Consider the following 19074-nt stretch of genomic DNA (forward strand, 5'->3'; position numbering starts at 1 on the left):
GGTTTGGTGTCTTGTGGATTTGAGAACAAACTCTCAACATCCGCTTCTGCTGTAATGTGATCCGACTGAAGCGCGTTCCAAGTTCAGTATGTAAATACGGCAGCTTTCAATGGCATACATTATGAATTGGCCCCCTCAGATGGAAAATGTTTTGACGGTTTGTGTGTTGTTCACGCTGACTGGTGTTCTTGCCAAGAATAGTGGGCAACTTAATGTGAAAAAGAAAATCAATTTTCACATTTATCACATTTATTAAATATGGCCTGCCCAGTCTGAACCAGGCCGGTGCTTTGTTACTGGACCTCTGTGCTGTTTGCGCTCGCCATATAAAGCACCATGCTCGAGCAAAGGGTGATTCATAAGCGTACTTGGCTCCGGAATGATCGTCTTTGTGGTCATGTCACCAGGTTTGCGGCTGCATGTCTTGGACGGTGCGGTGAAGAGAAAAGAACTCGTGGTGAGGGTGAACTGGGAGCTCTGGCTGAGGCCCCTGTCTGCGAGGTTTTTAACTCACATGAGTGGGCCGCGTTCAAAGGCTCCATTGTGGAGGCGGCTGCACGGACTTGTGTTCAGAAGGTCATCTGTGCCTGTTGTGGCGTGACAATGGACCTGAGAACCTGCTGGTGGACCCCAGGTGTGAGGCAGGAAGTCAAGCTGAAAAAAAGGAGGCCTTTCAGGCTTACTTGGAGCCAGTTGAGGTGGTTCCGGCATCCGGAGTAGACCCAGAACTTCCTGGAGGGATTCATCTGGCTTGAGAATGCCGATTCCCCAGAAGTAACTGGAAAATGTTGCTGGGAGAGAGACACATAGAGAGATGTATTTAAAATCTTCAGGACACGGCTTGAAACACTGTCGAACGCCCACTTAAAAACTGCTGCGGGTACAGGGTCAACACATGGACGAGTGAGACTCAGTGACAGCCTTGCATGGTTACATCTGTCTGACAGAGTTTGCTGAGGTCATTTGAGTTGTCATCAGCAGCAATGCTGGCTCTAATTGAGGTTATTTTGACATTGAACGATGCAAGTTCTTCACAATTTGATGCAGAGAACTGTGTCGAGTAGCTGGTCAGTAGTAGTATTCTACAGTTCCCAGCAGCGTCTGTAATAACCTTGGAAAAGTCTTTCCAGACATATTGCTTTGTTATAGACAGCCTTGGCTTCTTTGTATATATTACAGTGAACTGTGAGCCCAGTTTTCCTTATTTTCTCCAAAGATTCTCTTAATCTTATTAACACGGTGATGTTTAGCAAAGGGGGAGTCTGTCGGCCGGCCACTTTTTAACCTTCAGAAACAGTATTTAAAGCAGATGAGAAGATACTGCTGAAATGGTCAACCATGGCATTTAAAGGGAGTCGTAGCTGTGCGCCTCCAATGATCTCATGGTGTTACAGCACATAAGCAAAGCTGGACTTGTATAACACTTTGAATGTGGCAGCGCAGAGCTCCTTATCACCTCCCGCTGACACAGTATCACAAGTGTCTCCCTCTCTGTGGCTGTTTATTGTGTGATTTTAACGCCTTCCTGTATGTGCCCTCTTGGGGGCTCCAAACTTTTGAGAGGTGTCAAGAGCCCTTTGAAGGCCCACAGACGCCTTTTAATCAGCAGAAGCTAATCACCCATATGGTTGACAAAGGTCTGGTTGACTCATGCTCTTTTGTTATCACTAGGGGAGCTGTTTCTAGCGTGTGTGTGTGTGTGTGTGTGTGTGTGTGTGTGTGTGTGTGTGTGTGAGTGTGTGTGTCTGAGGTGGGAGGGGGACTCATTCAGAGCAGTTTATTTGCCAGACTTCTTTTGTCTCCTGACTTCTGAGGCTCTTGTTTTTAGAACTATTGTTGAAAAGGTTAATTTAAGTGCATTTCAGCATTTATTACAATACAGATGGTCGTGATTATGCAGGCAGGTTTTTTTCTCCCTCTAACGCGGAGCTACAGTGATATGTGTGATTAACATTGTGGGTGTCCGAAACACAACACTAATCAGATGACACTTGTTTGGCTTTGTGGGTTTTCTTTACTGCGTTGCATTGAAATTCCTCCTCTGCTATTTGAGCGGATGAGACATCGTCTACAGCTGCGCGACAGACTGAGAGATTTCTGCCTTTCCTTTATTATGCAGATTATTTATGGGCCGTGTTTACATGAATAGGTCTGATTGAGAGGAAAAAGTCTTAAAATAAATATTTATGGATTCATGGTTTGGGTTTTATTAAGCCTAAATGTCAGGGTGAAGTGTTTGATGAGACTGTGTGATTATAATATATAGGTGTATATGAATAACAATGAAATTCATGCAGCTCCACAATTATTAGGTGCTTTCTCCACTGTTGCAGTGTTCCTACTGCTTTTACCTAGTGGTGGAAAGTAACTCAGCATTACATTAATTAAAAGTACTGAAAAAAATTTGGGATTCTATTTTATACCATATTATACTTTAACTCACCTGCATATTAGAAGGAAATCCTGCACGTTTCATTTGCTGCATTTACCTCACAGCTATAGTGACAACTTCACTAATTACTGTGAACTAATTAGATGATAATCTTATAATATGATGCATTGTTATGGATTAAACAACCCCAACATGCAATATATATAGAATAATTAAAACCCAGCTCCACTTCAGCACTGGAAACATGTTAATGCATCAATAAAAATAATATGATAATATAATATCAGCCTAATACAGCAGCTATTCTGCATCATTAGTGCTTTTATTTAGATATCTTAAGTACATTTTGCTCATACTGTTTCTGGACTGTTACCTCAGGACTTGTATATATATATATAACTGAGCATTTGTACATGTTGATGTACAACTTTTGGTTGAAGTACAGCAAAGCAAATATAAATTCAGGGTACCAGTGTTGCTCATAATAGTTTCTGATGTTGTGAGCGTGTTTACTCTGTCAGACATTATCAGCAATCAGAATTTCATTGACATGTGGATTTTTCTTCCTGCATTTTTATCTCTTTCCACCTCAGCTTCCGCATAATTTCCTGCAACTGGCTGACTAACACACTCCAATCAATCCTTCAGGCTTCCAACAGGTAGGCTTCGCCTTCTTCTGATGCCACTTAGGCCTATCAAATACAGTCCTCTAAGTGATTTAGTTGGTTAATTAATTGCCATGAGCAGATTTACTTAAGCAACGGTGTTATCAGCCTGATTTAAACCCCACAATCAGTTTATCTAATAAACCATTTGCACACACAAACTGTGTGGAGCATTTTGCTGCAGAGCCCAAACGCTTCTCTGCTGGTGGTCCGCTGGAAGGCCATTGGTCGATTGCGGCAGCCTATTTGCATAGACCGGGGCTTATAGTCCCACAGCAAAGTCAGAGTTTAACCCAGTTGAGATTCGACCTGTCATAGCACCAGCAGTGGACTGTTTGCATCACTTATGACTTTTTGGAGCAGCATTTTCTAACCTCTCAACATGGGATTTCGCATCATTGCAGGCGTTGGGCTGTGCACGATGCTTGCTTTATTTAACTGTGTGCAGTGCACAACTACAAGGTATGTCACCTATGAGGAAGATGCGCCCGGGACGGAAATAGGGAATTTGTCCCAAGATTTAAAGATCGATCCAGCTGATGACCCCGACACGTCGTTCCGCTTCATGCAGGAAAACAACTCCTCTGTGATCCAAATGAGGGAGACTGACGGACTTCTGAGCGTCGCCGAGGTGATCGACCGAGAGCAGCTCTGCCCCAGGTCTCCGCGGTGCTTCATCACCTTCGACACTGTGGCCTTCTCCCAGGAAAAGTTTCAGCTCATCCACGTGGAGATCGAAGTGAAAGACATCAATGACCACGCTCCGCGTTTTCCGCGCAACGAGACGCGCCTGGAGATCGTGGAAAACGTGCCGCTCCACTCCACGTTCCCCCTGCAGATCGCTCTCGACCAGGACGTGGGTGAAAACTACATCCAGAGCTACAACATCTCCCCTTCCAGTCACTTTGCCATTGAAGTGCGCGACCGTGAGGACGGAGTGAAGTTTGCCGAGCTGGTGCTGGTGAGGGAGCTCGACAGGGAGGTGGAGGACTCCTACTCGATCGAAGTCACTGCTACAGACGGAGGAGCGCACGCCAAGTCCGGGTCAATGACTGTAAACATCGCAGTGCTGGACTTCAACGACAACAGCCCGACGTTTGAGCACAGTTCGCTGAAGGTTGAGCTGAATGAAGACTCTCCGGTGGGCCACCGAGTTGTCAAAGTGCACGCTTTTGACCCGGACGACGGTGTGAACGGCGAGGTGATGTACGCGCTCGCTGACGGGTCATCGCCAGAAGTCGGACGCCTTTTCCACGTCGACCCTTATTCCGGGGACGTGACCTTGAAGGCGCTGGTGGATTTTGAGAAAAGGAGGTCGTACGAGCTGAGCATCAGAGCCTCGGACTCGGGCGCCAACTCCGTCCCGTCCACCTGCAAAGTTGTGATCGACGTCGTGGACGTGAACGACAACGCGCCCGAAATCAGCATCAAACCCATGACCTCCAGCAGTGACGGCGTCGCCTACATCACAGAGGCTGCGGCCGCGGAGAGCTTCGTGGCTCTGATCAGCACCTCGGACAGGGACTCCGGCTCCAACGGGTACGTGCGCATCAGCCTGCTCGGGCACGAGCATTTCACCCTCCAGCAGGCATATGGGGACTCTTTCATGATTACAACCAGCACTACTTTAGACAGAGAGAAGATCCCTGAGTATAACCTGACCGTGGTTGCAGAAGATCTGGGAAGCCCACCCTTCAAAACAGTGAGACAGTACACCATCCGCGTGACAGATGAGAACGACAACCCCCCTCTCTTCAGTAAGTCACTTTATGAAGTTTCAGTCCTGGAAAATAACATCCCAGGTTCATATGTAACCACCGTCGTCGCCCGGGATCCAGATGTGGGAAAGAACGCCAAGGTCTCTTACAAAGTGATAGATTCAGAGGTGCCAGGAGGTTCTCCGGTGTCCACGTATGTTTCTGTGGACTCACACTCAGGTTCTTTGTACACCTTGAGGTCTTTTGATTATGAGACCCTCGAGCAGATCGAGCTGGTCATCCAAGCTGAAGACAGAGGCTCCCCCTCCCTGTCGAGCACGTCGACAATCAGGATCAGAGTTGTGGATCAGAATGACAACTATCCATACTTCACCTTCCCTGTCCTTCTGAATGACTCGGCTGATATCCCCCTGCCTTTCAACGCCCCCGCCGGCTACCTTGCCCTTCGCGTCTCAGCTGAAGATGAGGACGAGGGAGTGAACGGCGAGCTCTCCTACCACATTGTACAGGGTGACCCAAAGCTTTTCGCAATGAACAAAGACACGGGGGAGATTGCTTTAAAACAGTGGCTGACAGCCGAAATTGGGGATGTTCTGGAAATGAAAATTGCAGTGAGTGACAATGGCAGGTCGCCGCTCTCCAGCTCCGCCACCCTTAGGTTTGTCGTCTCGGACGCAGAGCCCTCTGAAGACCAAGTCGTCATCGTGTTGCGGTCGAGCGATGAAGAAGGCCTCAGCTTGGACGGCTCACTAATTGTCATCATCATGCTCAGTGGGGGTTGTGCGTTGCTGCTGATTGCAATAGTGGTGGTCGTGATCACATGCAAACTCAGCCGCAGGGGGAGAAACCGCGGCGCCAAGAGAGACGTGTGTCACAGTCTGTTTGACGGCAGGCCCATGCCCATACCGGGCTCAGCACAACCAAACATATACTCCGGCCAGCGGGGCTTCTTCCACGAGAGGACCTCCTCATCTCTGGATGACTCCTGCCTGTATGAGGAGAGGAGCGGGGACTCGGAGACAAAGGTGCGTCAACTACAAGTGTTTTCTCTTTTTTTTTCATCTTTTATTTTCATATGCACAAGATGTTCCCAAGTGCTGCCTTGATCTTTGTGCCAGAAATGGAAACTAAGCTCTCTGCTGTCATTTTGTTCGTTCTCTTAGATGTTCTTGCCCTCCAAGCATTTCCAAGCAACATCTGTGTGGCAAGGTGACAAATACTGCTTGCAAGTGAGGTAAGACAACTACATGTGATTTTCTTTTCTCAAATAGGATATGCTGCATTCACAGTCAAATCCGAGCGAACACAGAGGGTAATTAACATGCAGCATGCATGCCTTTTGTTGCTGGTGGCACTCCTGTGGAATGAGGTTAGATGGGTAGGATAGGGACAGGCCTGCTATGTGACAAAAAGACATCAATAATCAGGCTAATGTGGTGCAGTGGTGGCTCATACTGTATCTGTTGATTGTATTTGCAGTGGCATTGGCAACACCGACCAGCTGAGCGTGAAGGACAGCGGCAAAGGGGACAGCGACTTTAATGACAGCGATTCTGATATCAGTGGCGACGGAGGCAAGAAGAACTTCATCACCTTCCATCCAAGGCTAAAAAGTGAGTTTTCCTCTCCGAGTTTCGCAGATTTGATATCACACCTGACTGAATTAAACACAAATATCCGACAGAATGACATACATGATAAATGGTGACACCTGCATCAGCAATTTCTCATCCTCATTTTTATCCATTTCACTGGTATTTCAGGTTCATCCAGCGCTGCTAACAGCTTGTCCGGGGACTGCCAAAGCACCTACTGCGCAGTACCACCACAGAGCTTCCGAGCCCCCAGAGACAATGCATACACAATTGGCTTCTCCCCCGTGCCAGTCTTTAGCAACCCTCACGGGTACCCCCACTCTTGGAAGGATTCTGGTTATGGCACAAATCGGCCAAAATCGAGGAGCAGCATGCAGACCTTCTCCAGGACCGGGACCCTCCCTTCTTACTTTCCTCAGCAGCAGCAGCGCGAGGCTGCTGTCGGAGACGCTGAAATCCGCAAACAGAGTCCAAATATTGTAACTGTGGCTACGGCACTAGAGGTTGCAACTATCTTTTAAAAACTGTGTTGATAAGCTAATTGAGATGTACCTGGAAGATGTAAATATTTGTAGAACCGGTTATTGCTAGATGGTTAACAGGTGTACATATTTTTAGTTGAAAGAATTTATCAACTCCGCCAGGTGTAAGCCTGGAGGGGATTGTGTGTGTGTGTATGTGTGCGTGTGTGTGTGTGTGTGTGCGTGTGTGTGTGTGTGTGTGTGTGTGTATCTGTCTGCAGCTAATCTCTCATACTACTGGACCCATCAGCTTAATATTTTTTGGATACATTTATGACTGTGTGCTTCAGGGCGTCTCGTGGTCGCAGTGATTTTTTTGAGTTTTTGAAAAACCTTTATTGCTGACTGCTCTGTTTCTACCACCATTGACCGATGACTCCTCGCTCCTCTTAACCGTGATCAACCCGGCAGATACCTCCTCACTACTGAGTGCACTCTCCTTTTCATAAAGTACAGCCTATGTTTATTCATGTTATATATTTAAAGTTCCAGCACACCGTATTCTATGATGCACGCTGGTGTTTCTTTTCCAAATAAAAGCACGAATGAAATGATGAAAAATGGCGTTTTTTCAACAACGTGACGAACGTAGCGAGATCACACGACACATCAGTTTAATTGAGGAATATTGTGTTTTGAGGATCGAACAGTATTCCCTCGCCGGCTGAAGCTCCAGTCTGAATTGTAAACATGTAGAACTCTTCCCCCAGTTTGAATCTACATGATCAAGACTCCAGTCAGTGATGATCAGATGGAAAATCTCAAGCTGCTCCATTACCTGGGAGACCGGCTTTGAAGACTCCTGGTTGCTCGGTTTTTCTTTCGGAGTTTCCTGCATGCAAATGAGAGGGTAGAGCTGGTGCTCAAGTGGAAAATAAAGTATAAACCATTATTCCGACAGAATCACGTTGGGTGCTGTCACACCTGCTTCAGCTCCTCTAAATAATTTACATCACTGTAAACAACTCAGTACAGCGTGTATTAGGTTGCTTGACAAATTCCTGACTGTCATTTGCTGCTATGAGGGGCAAATGTTTATCTGTTGTATATAAAGGTAGCTGTCTTTACCTGCAAAAAAAAGAAAAACAAATCTGGCAAACTATACTGTGAAATAACCTCATGTGGCTCTTCCACTGAATGCTCTGTCATTCATAAGGCACTTGCTTGCCTTGCTGTACTGCAAAAACTGGTCACTATGAGTGCACTTACTTTCACAACCATGAATAACAATCTGTCTCCGGCCCCCGAATCATTTATTGATGAGACACTGATGAGCTTAAAAACCCTAACAAACAGACGCAAACATTGCAATGCAGTTGTTGAGCTTTTAGCCGCAGCAGCATACAAATTTGCATTATTTTCTCACTTGCATCTCCCAAAACAGAGCAGCACCAGAATTTTACACGAGTAAAATCCAGGACACACAGATTCAATCCCCCCCAAGAAAGCCTGTAACTGAATTATGCAAGATAAAATCAATTAAATACATCTCTCAATCAAGGCGCAGCGTCCACGGGGAAGTCCAAGTGTTTTCATTACCAACTTAAAATGGACCGGCCTGCTTTGATGCTGCTTTTCATCCGCTGTTAAGACTCTGCTCTCATGTCGAGTGGCTGGAAGGCTACCTGAAAAATATACATTAAATACCTGCTCGTTTTCATCCGCTCATGCGCAAGTTTGTCGCAGCATTCCGTCCTCGTTATTTTTAAGGTCGCTTTAAATGAGCCAGTGATGTATGAAAGCAAATGAGACAAGACTAAAGTGTTGTTACAAACTACATAATAGCCGTCTAAGGGCCAGTCCTGAAGATAGAATAAATAGTTCCCAAAACTGCTGCCAAGGAAGAGCTATCAGTGGAAACTGATGGCAGGCTGAGCCATTATTTTTCTCTCTCTCTTCTGTTCATCTGCAGGAAAAAGGGGGCTAAGAGCAGTGCTCATTTGCATAAGCATAAATACCTGCTTTTCTGCTTTTGATAGCTGTGATAAAAGCTGGAATAGAGTGGATTAGATGCCTTTTTACATAACTGTAAAGCACTCAAAAGAGTCCTCACATGTTACCACAACATGGCTCATTAACAGAGGACAATGTTGAAAAACTGTGCTCCCTGTTCAATCTGTCCTATGCACCTTTTTTTTTTTATTTAATACTCCTACACTGCAAAGTCACTACACTCTGGAAATTGCAAAGTGAATAACTTCATTTTAGGCATGCAGTCCACTGAAGATTCAAGGGCACGCGGTACAAAAGGCAAGCAATAAGAAAGGAGGTCATATTTGTGCCCCCAGTGATGTGCACTGGTCTGACAGATAGCCAATTGCACAGAAAGGGAAAATGCATTTATCAATCAATACAATATGATTCCCTTCATCATTGCTTTATATGCTCCTTGTAGGTCAAATAGTTGTGCATTGACCTGACAATTTGTGCCACAAGGTATGTTCATCTGCACAGTTCGGTATAAAAATGTGTGTCTGTTTGAAAAGCCATTGCTGGCAGACACTGCGCTCATCCAAATGGACCGCACATTAACGTCCTGCAGCAGCTCTCGCAGCACATTTCAAATCTCCCCAGGTAATGGAAAATGAGCGTTTCGGAGTCGCTTCTCAGCTCATCAGTAGTCCGCTGACAAATGTGTCAGATCTGCACGCGTCATTTCTAGCCCCTGCACCTGTTGGCGTCAGGTTTATTTTTGACCAAAAACGGCTCGCTGTACGATTGTGATTATGCTGTTATGGCCTCTTAGCGACTCGCCTTTGAGACACGAGTCCCCGGCGTGTCCTGTGTGTAAAGACGGAGCCTTCCCGAATCGATGTCATTCGGTGCTTCGGGCCCGTCCCACAATGCAATGTTTTGTCGCTCGCGCCTCATCTTCATCTTTGTCTCAACTGCCAAGTGTGGATATTGACTTTTGGATGCTTTGAATTGCAGGGCTGCTGTGTGGAAAAAAAATAACACCATTTGTTTTCCGCCTGACAGTTTGTCTCGGAGGAGAAGCTTTGTCTGTGTCTTTTGCCATTAAGACGTTGTCTGCTTCATTTACAATAAGTTATATCAAAGGAAGTTCACTCCCACATCAATGCCTCATACTTTGGGATTGTTAAGACATTAGGCAAAAGGCGAAAGCAAGCTTTTCTACCAAATTGTGGGATGCTATCACTGTGGCATTGTCATCCCTCTGTAATTACTGTCCGGATGTTGGGGATAGAAATCATCCTCTGTGATGGCCCGGACGGACCTGTGCTTCAGTCTTTAGTCACCTCAACATGTGAATGAACCGTGACAGAAGTCTTACAAACGGGAGTTTATATTTTGGGTCCCGTTTGATCGCTGACAGACGGAGGCCTCGCTTTGATTAATCGTTTTCCGCGCACAGTGAGTTAAAGGAATAGTTCAACGCTTCGAAAAATATGCTCACTCTCCTTCTTGCTGAGAGTCAGATGAGAGGGTCGATGCCACTTTCACACCTGCCCATTCGATATCGAGCTGAGCCAGCAGCCAGTTAGCTTCACGTAGCATAAAGACTGGGAGGAAGGGGAAACAGCTAGCCTGGCTCTGAGGTTGCTAGACAACCAGCTGAGACTCCAGGAAGTCACCGCACATCACCCCCCAGTAAAGCACTGACTTGCTTGTACGCATTGTTTTTTGTTTGATTTAAACAAACAGGATATATATATTGTAATTATTGAGCTTTAGAGGTGCTGGTGGGCGGCCTTTGAATAGAGCCAGGCTAGCTGTTTCCCCCTGCTTCTAATCTCAATGCTAAATTTAGCTAACCGGCTGCTGGCTCCAGCTTCACTGAAGGACAGACGTGAGTGTTTCTTTTTCTTCTTTTTTTTTTTGATCTTATCATCTAACTCTTGGCGAGAGAGCAAAATAAATCTAATTCCCCAAATGTCAAATTATTCCTTTAACCTTAAATTCACCCATCAAGGACGCACTTTCCTCTGTTTTCTTGCACGCTCAAATCATTTGATAAACATTTGATTCTTCATATTCTAATCCGAGCTGAGAACATTGTTTTCTCTCTCTCTGCCGAATGACTTCATATAGTTTGTGCCTGTGATAACACGAAGCTGCGGGTCTGGGTTTGGATCACAACCACCGGGCCGCCCTGTGCATCGGACGTGTCAGAGACTGTGGTCACATGGTGCTGCCCTCGGTCGCACCACTGCTCTCCCTGCGTCTCCACACTTGGATTTGAATTAATTCGAGGTATTATACTGATTCTGAATTGCACTAGTTTATCTGTATAGTAGCTACATTGTCGCACAGCTTTGGTATGCAAAAGGCGAGCTGTTTTATACTGTTTTGTAGACTTCAAATGTCTGGTTAGATTTGTAATATCTGCAGAAAGAGGAGACCTATACTTAAAGTAAGAAATGGTTTGTCAAATTGCAAAAACTTCTAAATTCAGTCAAAGACATTAAGAAAATTGGCTACTCAGAATATGGACGGCCAAAGAAATTGCTCATTTCATCTTTATAGAAGCATTTTCCTTCAGCTGTACTGTTTTTATGGAAATCTGGAGACTTATGTCATGACTGGGTGCAACCTCATGTAAATCATATGCGCTTCTTTAAGCTCAGCCGCTGCACCATTGCTATTATTATTCAAGAGTGAGGTTAGCACATTTATAGTGTGTTGTTTTTGCAATGCATTCATATGACATTATAGTGTGATACGAACTATTCTGAGAACTGCAAAGTGCAGCTAAACTTGGAAGCGCTGATTGCAAGATACAGCAGAACATAGTCATAGTTATGTCTGTCCATTCAATTCTAAATCTGGGAGCAATTCTAGCTATGAATAGACATTTAGAGACATGAAACACAAGCAGCTGTGCTTCTATACCGCTTTTTTTGAATCCACTAATAGTTGGCCCCTGGGTTTGAAGGTAGTCGTTCGATTTGATTGATTTGATATATTTATGGCTTTAATAGGACGTGCTAGATTTCTTTTGCATCTCCAAAGTCAGACACAGGTAATGACAAAGAGAGAGAAGTGCCGCACTAACATCAGTTCATCATCGTAAAAAAAAAAAACAACCTATTTCAAAGCAAATGTTGTCAGCTATGATGCAGAAGTCTTCCAGCCATTTCAGCCGCCCCATCAATCATAACTGTTTTTGCATTATTTCTGCAAGAATTCCCTACGTTTATAAATGTTCAAAACAGTCCCAGGCAGGTGAAAATGGCAGGAATTCATTCATTATTTGGACTTAGTGAGCGATATAAAGGAAAACTGGCTATGTTGGGACTGACAGTGTAGAAGTTGGAAAATCAATCATCATCTCTTACGTTCCTTTGCAGAATATTGTGAGGCAAACATAGATTCACACAGGTGAAGCAAAGGTAAAAAAAAACATTACTGCCTGATTAACCAATGCTGCATGTGACCTAAAGCAGCACCAACATCACCAATGTCTGTATGTTCTATTTTAGTTCTTATACCACTAGGGGGAAACATCATGCTATGCAACCTCAGAGCATTACTGGCTACCCAAACATTATTTACACTCTGGACCAACCTGACCAAAATGTGATAAGAACTATATGTTTTAACAAGATAAACAGTTTAGATAATTTATTCCCAGTGTTATTGGTTCATAATGACTTTCTTTGCTGATGCAGGCATGTGTAATTCATGAGCTCTTGCTATGCCATCACAGAAGCATAGTTTTGTGTCAGTGTGTCAGTGCCATCTCACTGTATGGCGCCTGCTTTCAATGGCAGCTTCGGCAGTATTGTCCCGTTTAAGGGCTACCGGCGAATTCTCTTTCTCAGCCCGGGGTTGCATCATCTGGAGGGTTAAGGACACGTTGCATTCATGTGTGGTGAACAAACAAAGGATGAGCACACTCTGAGGGGCTTCAGCAATCAGAGCATCGAGTGCTCATTTTCAAGCTGAAGCACATCTACAAGCCATTCAGTGCCACGAGTTCCATATTCTGCTCTTTAATCTTCATCTTAAACAGAAGCGTGAACCAAACCCACACACAGTATGGAAACAAATTAACATTCTACCATCTGCCTTCACTGCAAATCATATTCACGATTCCTTAGAAACACTGGCGATAACTAATTCACATTCCTATCGAGCATATTGATAATACTGTGGACCAAAAGCTCTAATCCTGGTTGGGCTTGTGCTCAGGACGAGCTGTTATTATGCATCTTTATAAATAACAAGTAGCATTGCGTGCGTGAGCGAACAGAGTGTTCTGAATGTTACCTCAGTGACGGAAGAGGCAACAAAAAAATAACAATAAACATAAACGATCTCCCTTTGAGCCTCTTTGTTATATGATGTCTATATAGACCAATTCAAAAGCAGAATGTTTCGTGCCATCAGGCCGGCCACCACAGGAATATTAATTTCATTTATCGCTGCAGAAATGCACACATGGAGCGAGTGCCGCTCTCCCACCTCAGTAACAGACTGGTTGACCTCTGTCTTAAACGGCGACGGCAGTCCCTGCAGCTCTGTATCTGCAGAGTGTGTCAGCTTACACATAGAGCTTTGGTCCTGAGCTGATGATGATAAATCTGTGCCAGTTGTTCACCAGTTGATTGTGGTTTACTGCTGAGCCGGGAGAGTGTCTCATTGTGTCAGTGCGGGCCGTCATGGAGACAGCTGCCAAAGGAAACGCAGCCTTTATGCTGCTCTCTGCTATATGGAAGAGAAAATTAGGGAGAGAGAGGGATAAAAAGAGAGAGAGAGAGAGAAAGGGTGCACAGAATAATATGTTGCATCAATCAGTCTAAATGACTTGCTTATGTAATTAGCTAACAATGTTTTGTTTCTCCGGTTCCCTGAAGTTATTAGTGGTTCACAGTTAACCTTGAAGTAATTGGAAAGGCTCCGTTGATGTTCCCCTATCTGTATGGGACTGACAGTTTATTTTTCTTCTGTGGATGGCTTCCCTCCTCTTTCATGTCGCTACAGTATTTAGAATTAGTTTCCTGTCACTTTACAGTACAGCCTTATACTAATTGGTGGTGAGATATATGGGTTATTCACATCCCAGTAGGTGGCATGCTGTCTTCCTTCCTTCCCGACATTTACATGAGTGAGAATTGTCAAAACTAATAACATGGTGTTGCTCTGGTAATGCTGCTGCACAAATTACACCTTCCTTGAAAATAGCATAATCTCGAACATAAATTCAAACGCTAACTGTGCAGCCACTGCTTCTCCAACTAGTCCCTGACATTTTAATTTGATGCTTCATCTGCAATTAGACATGCACTGCATGGCCATTGGCTTATTTTTATTTAGTAAGAATCAAACATTCACTTTGGACTCCTCTTAATTTAAAATGAGAGACTGAGCCAGACTGCGTGCAGGGGTTTTACCCTCAGTTCTTATTAAGAATTAATAAGTTGGACAGTGTTTCACTGAAAAATGAATTTAGCTGTCACAGTTTTGATGACTACCACATCAGTGGCGTGCTATAGGATGCAATCGGCGGGCCGCCGGTCCGATTGTCAGTGCAGGGACCGAACGTGTTGTCGGAACAAGGATGGCGAGCCGTGGATGTGAGGAAGAGTGAGAAGAAAAACAGCCACAAAAAAAGCAATCTGTTAGGGAACATCTTGGAATGTTTGCGTAGCCGATGGATTGCTCAGTTTTGCTCCAGTTCTATTTCACACAGAAAAATGTTATGTCCTTTTTAATTTTCTGATAGTCCCTTGCCTCAGTCGGCCACTTTGCCGGATAGATATCTGCCCGAGAAGTTAATTTAAATGACTTTTTGAGGATGGTGATTGATCCATTGCATACTAAATAACTCTCCCTGCCTGAGATAAAGTGCCGCTGCAGAAAGAATAAGGAAATGTCATGAGCTCTCCTACACCACTCCTATTGTAAATATCTATTATCATTGTTTCCATCTAATTGTGTCAGCACTGTTCATAGCATGGCTCTCGCCTCCCAGTAATCCAACACAGAATACAGAAATCTAGTCATTGTTAACATCACAAATCTCACAATGAATTCATTTTGATTCTTTAATACCCTGAAATTTTAAAGGCACTTTTCAAGGGCTTTTGACTTGTCAAATATTTAAAATATATAAAAGCAAAAAAGTGCTTTGTTTGTTGTTTTCTTTGGGATTGTCAAGGATCGCGGCGGCTCAGGCAGGTTTTCTTTTGTTTACCCTGGAAGATCACCGCCTGGGTCATATTAGAGATGTTTACTCCTCCTGTCAGAGGATAAGTTGTAAATTTTAGCTCACAGGAAATGAAAGATGTAGTGGCGTGCTGAGTACAGACACCAAAGTAATGTCACCTTGAGTGAGCATTTCTCTTGTCTGGACTGGCAGGTGATATCAGAGGATAAACTCCATTTTGACCTTGTGCTCACTCATCACAACAAAAACACAAGAGAAGAACAGCACCAAAAAAAAAAACAAAAAAACAAAAAACCACACACCCGTCACATTTCAAATATTATTGCTTCAGTCAGCTGATATCACCCTGCATGGCTGCAGATAACTGCACTTCATTCTGTCTGGAGCAATGGATGGCTAGGTTTGATGTTAACACTGTTATTAAAAATGCAAAAAACAAAAAAACAAAAAACAGCTAAACATATCTTCATTAACATTCAGTGCCACGGAGGTGTGATTGATTCCATCGTCAACCAAGTCATTTTCGTGGCCAGCATAGGAACATCAAACACCATGACCTCCATTATTTCCCCTTTGAAATTGCATTCACTTTATTCGCCTCTCCGGCTCTCCAATACCTTGAATCATTTCTCCTGGGAGGTGTTTTTTTTCCTAACCTGCTGCTTCTCTGCCAGTCCTAAGAGCAGTGTAACCAGCAATTCTCTCACACTGTATGTGGGACACTTGAGCTGAGAGTGAGGCGAGGCATCTGGCACAACTTTCATGAGCCTGCGCACTAGATTCAGCCCAGCGAAATTTAGACAGAGGCCCCAGAAATAAAGTGGCACACATGTTATATTTATCTTGATAATATATGGATCTTTTGTGGCACAAATCAAACCCAGTCTTCGAAACGGAGCAGCGGAGTTTGAGAAAACAGTTAAAAATAGATTTAAACATTTGCTATTGGTCTTTGTTAAGTTTATTCTCAGCTTGTGTACTCTCAAAGTCCCATTAAATAACACCCTTTACACTCTACTTTTACCATTCTTAAAGAAATAGTTCAACAGTTTGAGAAATGCCCTTTGATTTCTCTCTGAGAGTCAGATGAGATTACTGATACCGCTCTCATGCCTGCGCTTTAAGTGTCGAAAAGACATAAGGAAATTATCTTAGCTTAGCATAAAGGCTTGAAGCAGGGAAGACAGCTAGCCTAGATCTGTCCAAGCTTAAAAACATAGCTAACAGCACCTCCAAAGCTCATGAACAGACACACAGGCTCTTGTTTGTTCATTCCAAACACAAGCTGAAATATAAGAATGCCAGTCAGTGGCTCTCGGCTACCTGGAGTCCTGTCATCACACTGAGGTCACAGGCGACCAGCGAGGACGCTGCACAGAAGTGGGCCGGAAAGAAGAAACCCGGCAGCAAGGCTAACTTAACCTCGTTTCCAGTCTCACACAGTCATGAGAGTAGTACCAATCTCATCTTCCACCTGCCTCGACAAACGTGAATCAACAGATTTCCCGAAATGTCAAACTATGTTTTAAAATCTTACACAAAGACGAAGTGGGGTGACTCAGAAGATTTTTCCCTGTAGGGGACCAAAGCCCATAATTTGTTGCCTTCTTCAAACTTTAAGTGCTACATGTGGGAGCAAATGTATTGTTAGCTTTGTTTTCAGGTTGTTTCTGTGCATCCCCCTCCGCAAAAACAGTCTGACAATATTATCTTAACTATAGGTCCACTTACTAGCAGTTTCCAGAGCTTTTCACCGCAAACGGTTTGTTTTCCGTTGTCATCACGTGAACATGGTGTGAAACTGATCGTAGCAGTTGAAGGACGGTCTCAGACGGTGTCAGATCTGTGTTCAGGGTCGACCAGCACAGATCTTCAGGTGTTGAATGGCTTGTGGTAAGTGAACACTGCTGGCGACTTGTGGCACAGACGCTCTGACGGCTCAATGGGCTTGTCAGGCAGAAACCGAGCTGCCAACTCTTGCCAAAGGCCTGAATCAAAATTTCAGACTTAAAAATATCATATGGCATTTGTATGATCATCGCAGGCGAAGACTCTTGAGCAGCAAATCGTGACCGGAGCCTCTGAAGCTACACGGTAGGTTGCAGATTACTGAAGTTTAACAAGTTAGGACATGAGGTCATTACTGAGAAGAATAATCAATACATTTCTGTGAGTGTGATTCTTCCTGACAACTGCAATACTGTAGCCTTTCCAGCCCAGGCGATTTACAATTACCTGACTAATTTGTAATACAAAACCGCATTCCTTAATAAAACCTAGTTGATTAAATGGTAAATAGTATGGATTGGCTGCAATATTTACAATGCATGCACTGTTACAATGCAGTGACCATCTCTCATTTACAGCTTAACAAGAGGCAGATGATATTTGACTGGATCTGATAGCATTTTAGACTTGGGTTGACTAGTTTTACTTAAAGGTTTAGAGCCTTAGACCCTAACGAAGATTATTTCACATGTTTGACATTTTGGCTCATTGAAAAGCAAAGAGACTTTCTGGTTGTTCAGAGGCTGCTTTTCATTTACTGTCAGTGCAGAAACTCAAAGGATTGTCTGTTAGTGCATCACAGGTTGTGGGGGTTCGTCTTCTAGTTCCTCAGAATTGAGAACTGAGTCCAGTCGCAACTGTTTGATGTGAATTGAATGTGAATTCTGTTCCAGAAAGCACCCGTCAGTTTTACAGTCCTAATGTGTTCTGTGTTTGGATCAGAGCAGTGTATTACACGCTTGTTTTCCAGACTGATTGATGAGCAGGTAATTTGAGAGTTTTTAGGTGCATATTTGCATAAACCCTTTAAAAGGCACATTCTCAACAGACAGTCACACTCTTAGCTCCTTCCCCCACAAATGCAGATTAGGTTCAGAATTTATTAAACCCATCTTACCGACCACCAACCGAAACTCCACTGGATGCTATGAAGAATCCAAAATGCCTTCAAGTCAGACTTTCAGTTTTGATAATTTGGCAGAAGGTTGACTTCGTTTCTGGAGCCCCAGAGAGTTTCTCTACAAATCTAATGCAAAAACATCAACTCTTTAACCCACACGCTCTGGAGAGCAAGACTCGACTCCTGAGTTTTGCCTCAGAATTGAAATGTTGGAGAATTGGCACGTTGACCCTTGAGGATTTGCATTCACATGCAAATCCACAGCTGGTCTGTAACAAAAATAATTTATTCTACATGTATAATGATAACAAGGCTTTTGAAATGTGTGAGGCTCCTTTTGTTGTATCCACAGTCGCTCTGCCTGTTAGGGTGGCTGCAGAAGACCCACTTGACAAGTGTCCACCTATAATGCATGGCTGAGCTCTGGCCATGCTATGTGTAAAGAAGCCAATGATGATCCTATATTTGCTTGCGTTTATTCTACAGTGGACAGAGATACACAACAAAAAAGCAAGCAGCACAGAATGCAACAAAGGTCTCCAGCTGGTGTCAAATGAGGGGTGATGTGATGACATGATCCGCACCTTACACCACCGGGCTATGACGCCCCAGCACAAAGAGAAAACAATCGGCCAGTCGGTCGAGATTACAATCCTGCTGCATGTCAGTTCAGGTACAAATACGACAAATCAACCCACCAGTACAGAGGACAAAGCTGGTGATATTCTGTGTTTTGTTATTGTCAACAGCTCACACAAAGCCACTGCACGCTTTAGCATTTTAATACTTATGTTATGCATATTTTACAATACTTTATCTTTGAATTTGTATTGTTTATATTTCCTTTTAGGATTTATATTTGCATTTTAAACACAGCCTCAGGACTGTGCCAGTCTAGGTTTGACTGTATACTGCAAGTGTGTGAAAACAGTAACACCTACAGGTTGATAACAATAAAATAAAGCTAAATAAGGTCCTAAAACAGCTGCGCACTAGCTGTAGTTTTTAGCAAATGTTACTCCAGCAGGAGCAAATAGAGCAAATTGTTGGGGGCTATTTTCAGCTGTGGATTAATACACATTTGGTACGCTGTTGCGTTATGACAGCAGGATGGTGGGATTGACTGAAAATAAACTAGGGT

At 43.9% G+C, this 19074-nt stretch overlaps 1 protein-coding gene across 1 annotated transcript; it reads left to right on the top strand.

Moving 5' to 3' along the window:
• Window positions 1-3439: 3439 nt before the first annotated feature.
• pcdh8 (protocadherin 8) lies at window positions 3440-6891 on the top strand. Its single transcript, XM_041951443.1, has 4 exons — window positions 3440-5800; window positions 5939-6009; window positions 6255-6388; window positions 6539-6891. The coding sequence occupies exons 1-4, from the start codon at window positions 3440-3442 to the stop codon at window positions 6889-6891; spliced, it is 2919 nt and encodes a 972-aa protein (XP_041807377.1).
• Window positions 6892-19074: the final 12183 nt, after the last annotated feature.

The sequence above is a fragment of the Chelmon rostratus genome, chromosome 13 (assembly GCF_017976325.1).
Source record: "Chelmon rostratus isolate fCheRos1 chromosome 13, fCheRos1.pri, whole genome shotgun sequence".
In the NCBI taxonomy this organism is placed as follows: Eukaryota; Metazoa; Chordata; class Actinopteri; order Chaetodontiformes; family Chaetodontidae; genus Chelmon; species Chelmon rostratus.

What these genes read in the sequence shown, in the direction of transcription:
- pcdh8 (XM_041951443.1), top strand. Translation starts at nt 3,440, where the DNA reads ATGGGATTTCGCATCATTGCAGGCGTTGGGCTGTGCACGATGCTTGCT. An exon ending in GCGGGGACTCGGAGACAAAG is followed by an intron (nt 5,801 to 5,938) that starts GTGCGTCAACTA and finishes TCGTTCTCTTAG; the next exon opens with ATGTTCTTGCCCTCCAAGCA. An exon ending in CTTCCATCCAAGGCTAAAAA is followed by an intron (nt 6,389 to 6,538) that starts GTGAGTTTTCCT and finishes CTGGTATTTCAG; the next exon opens with GTTCATCCAGCGCTGCTAAC.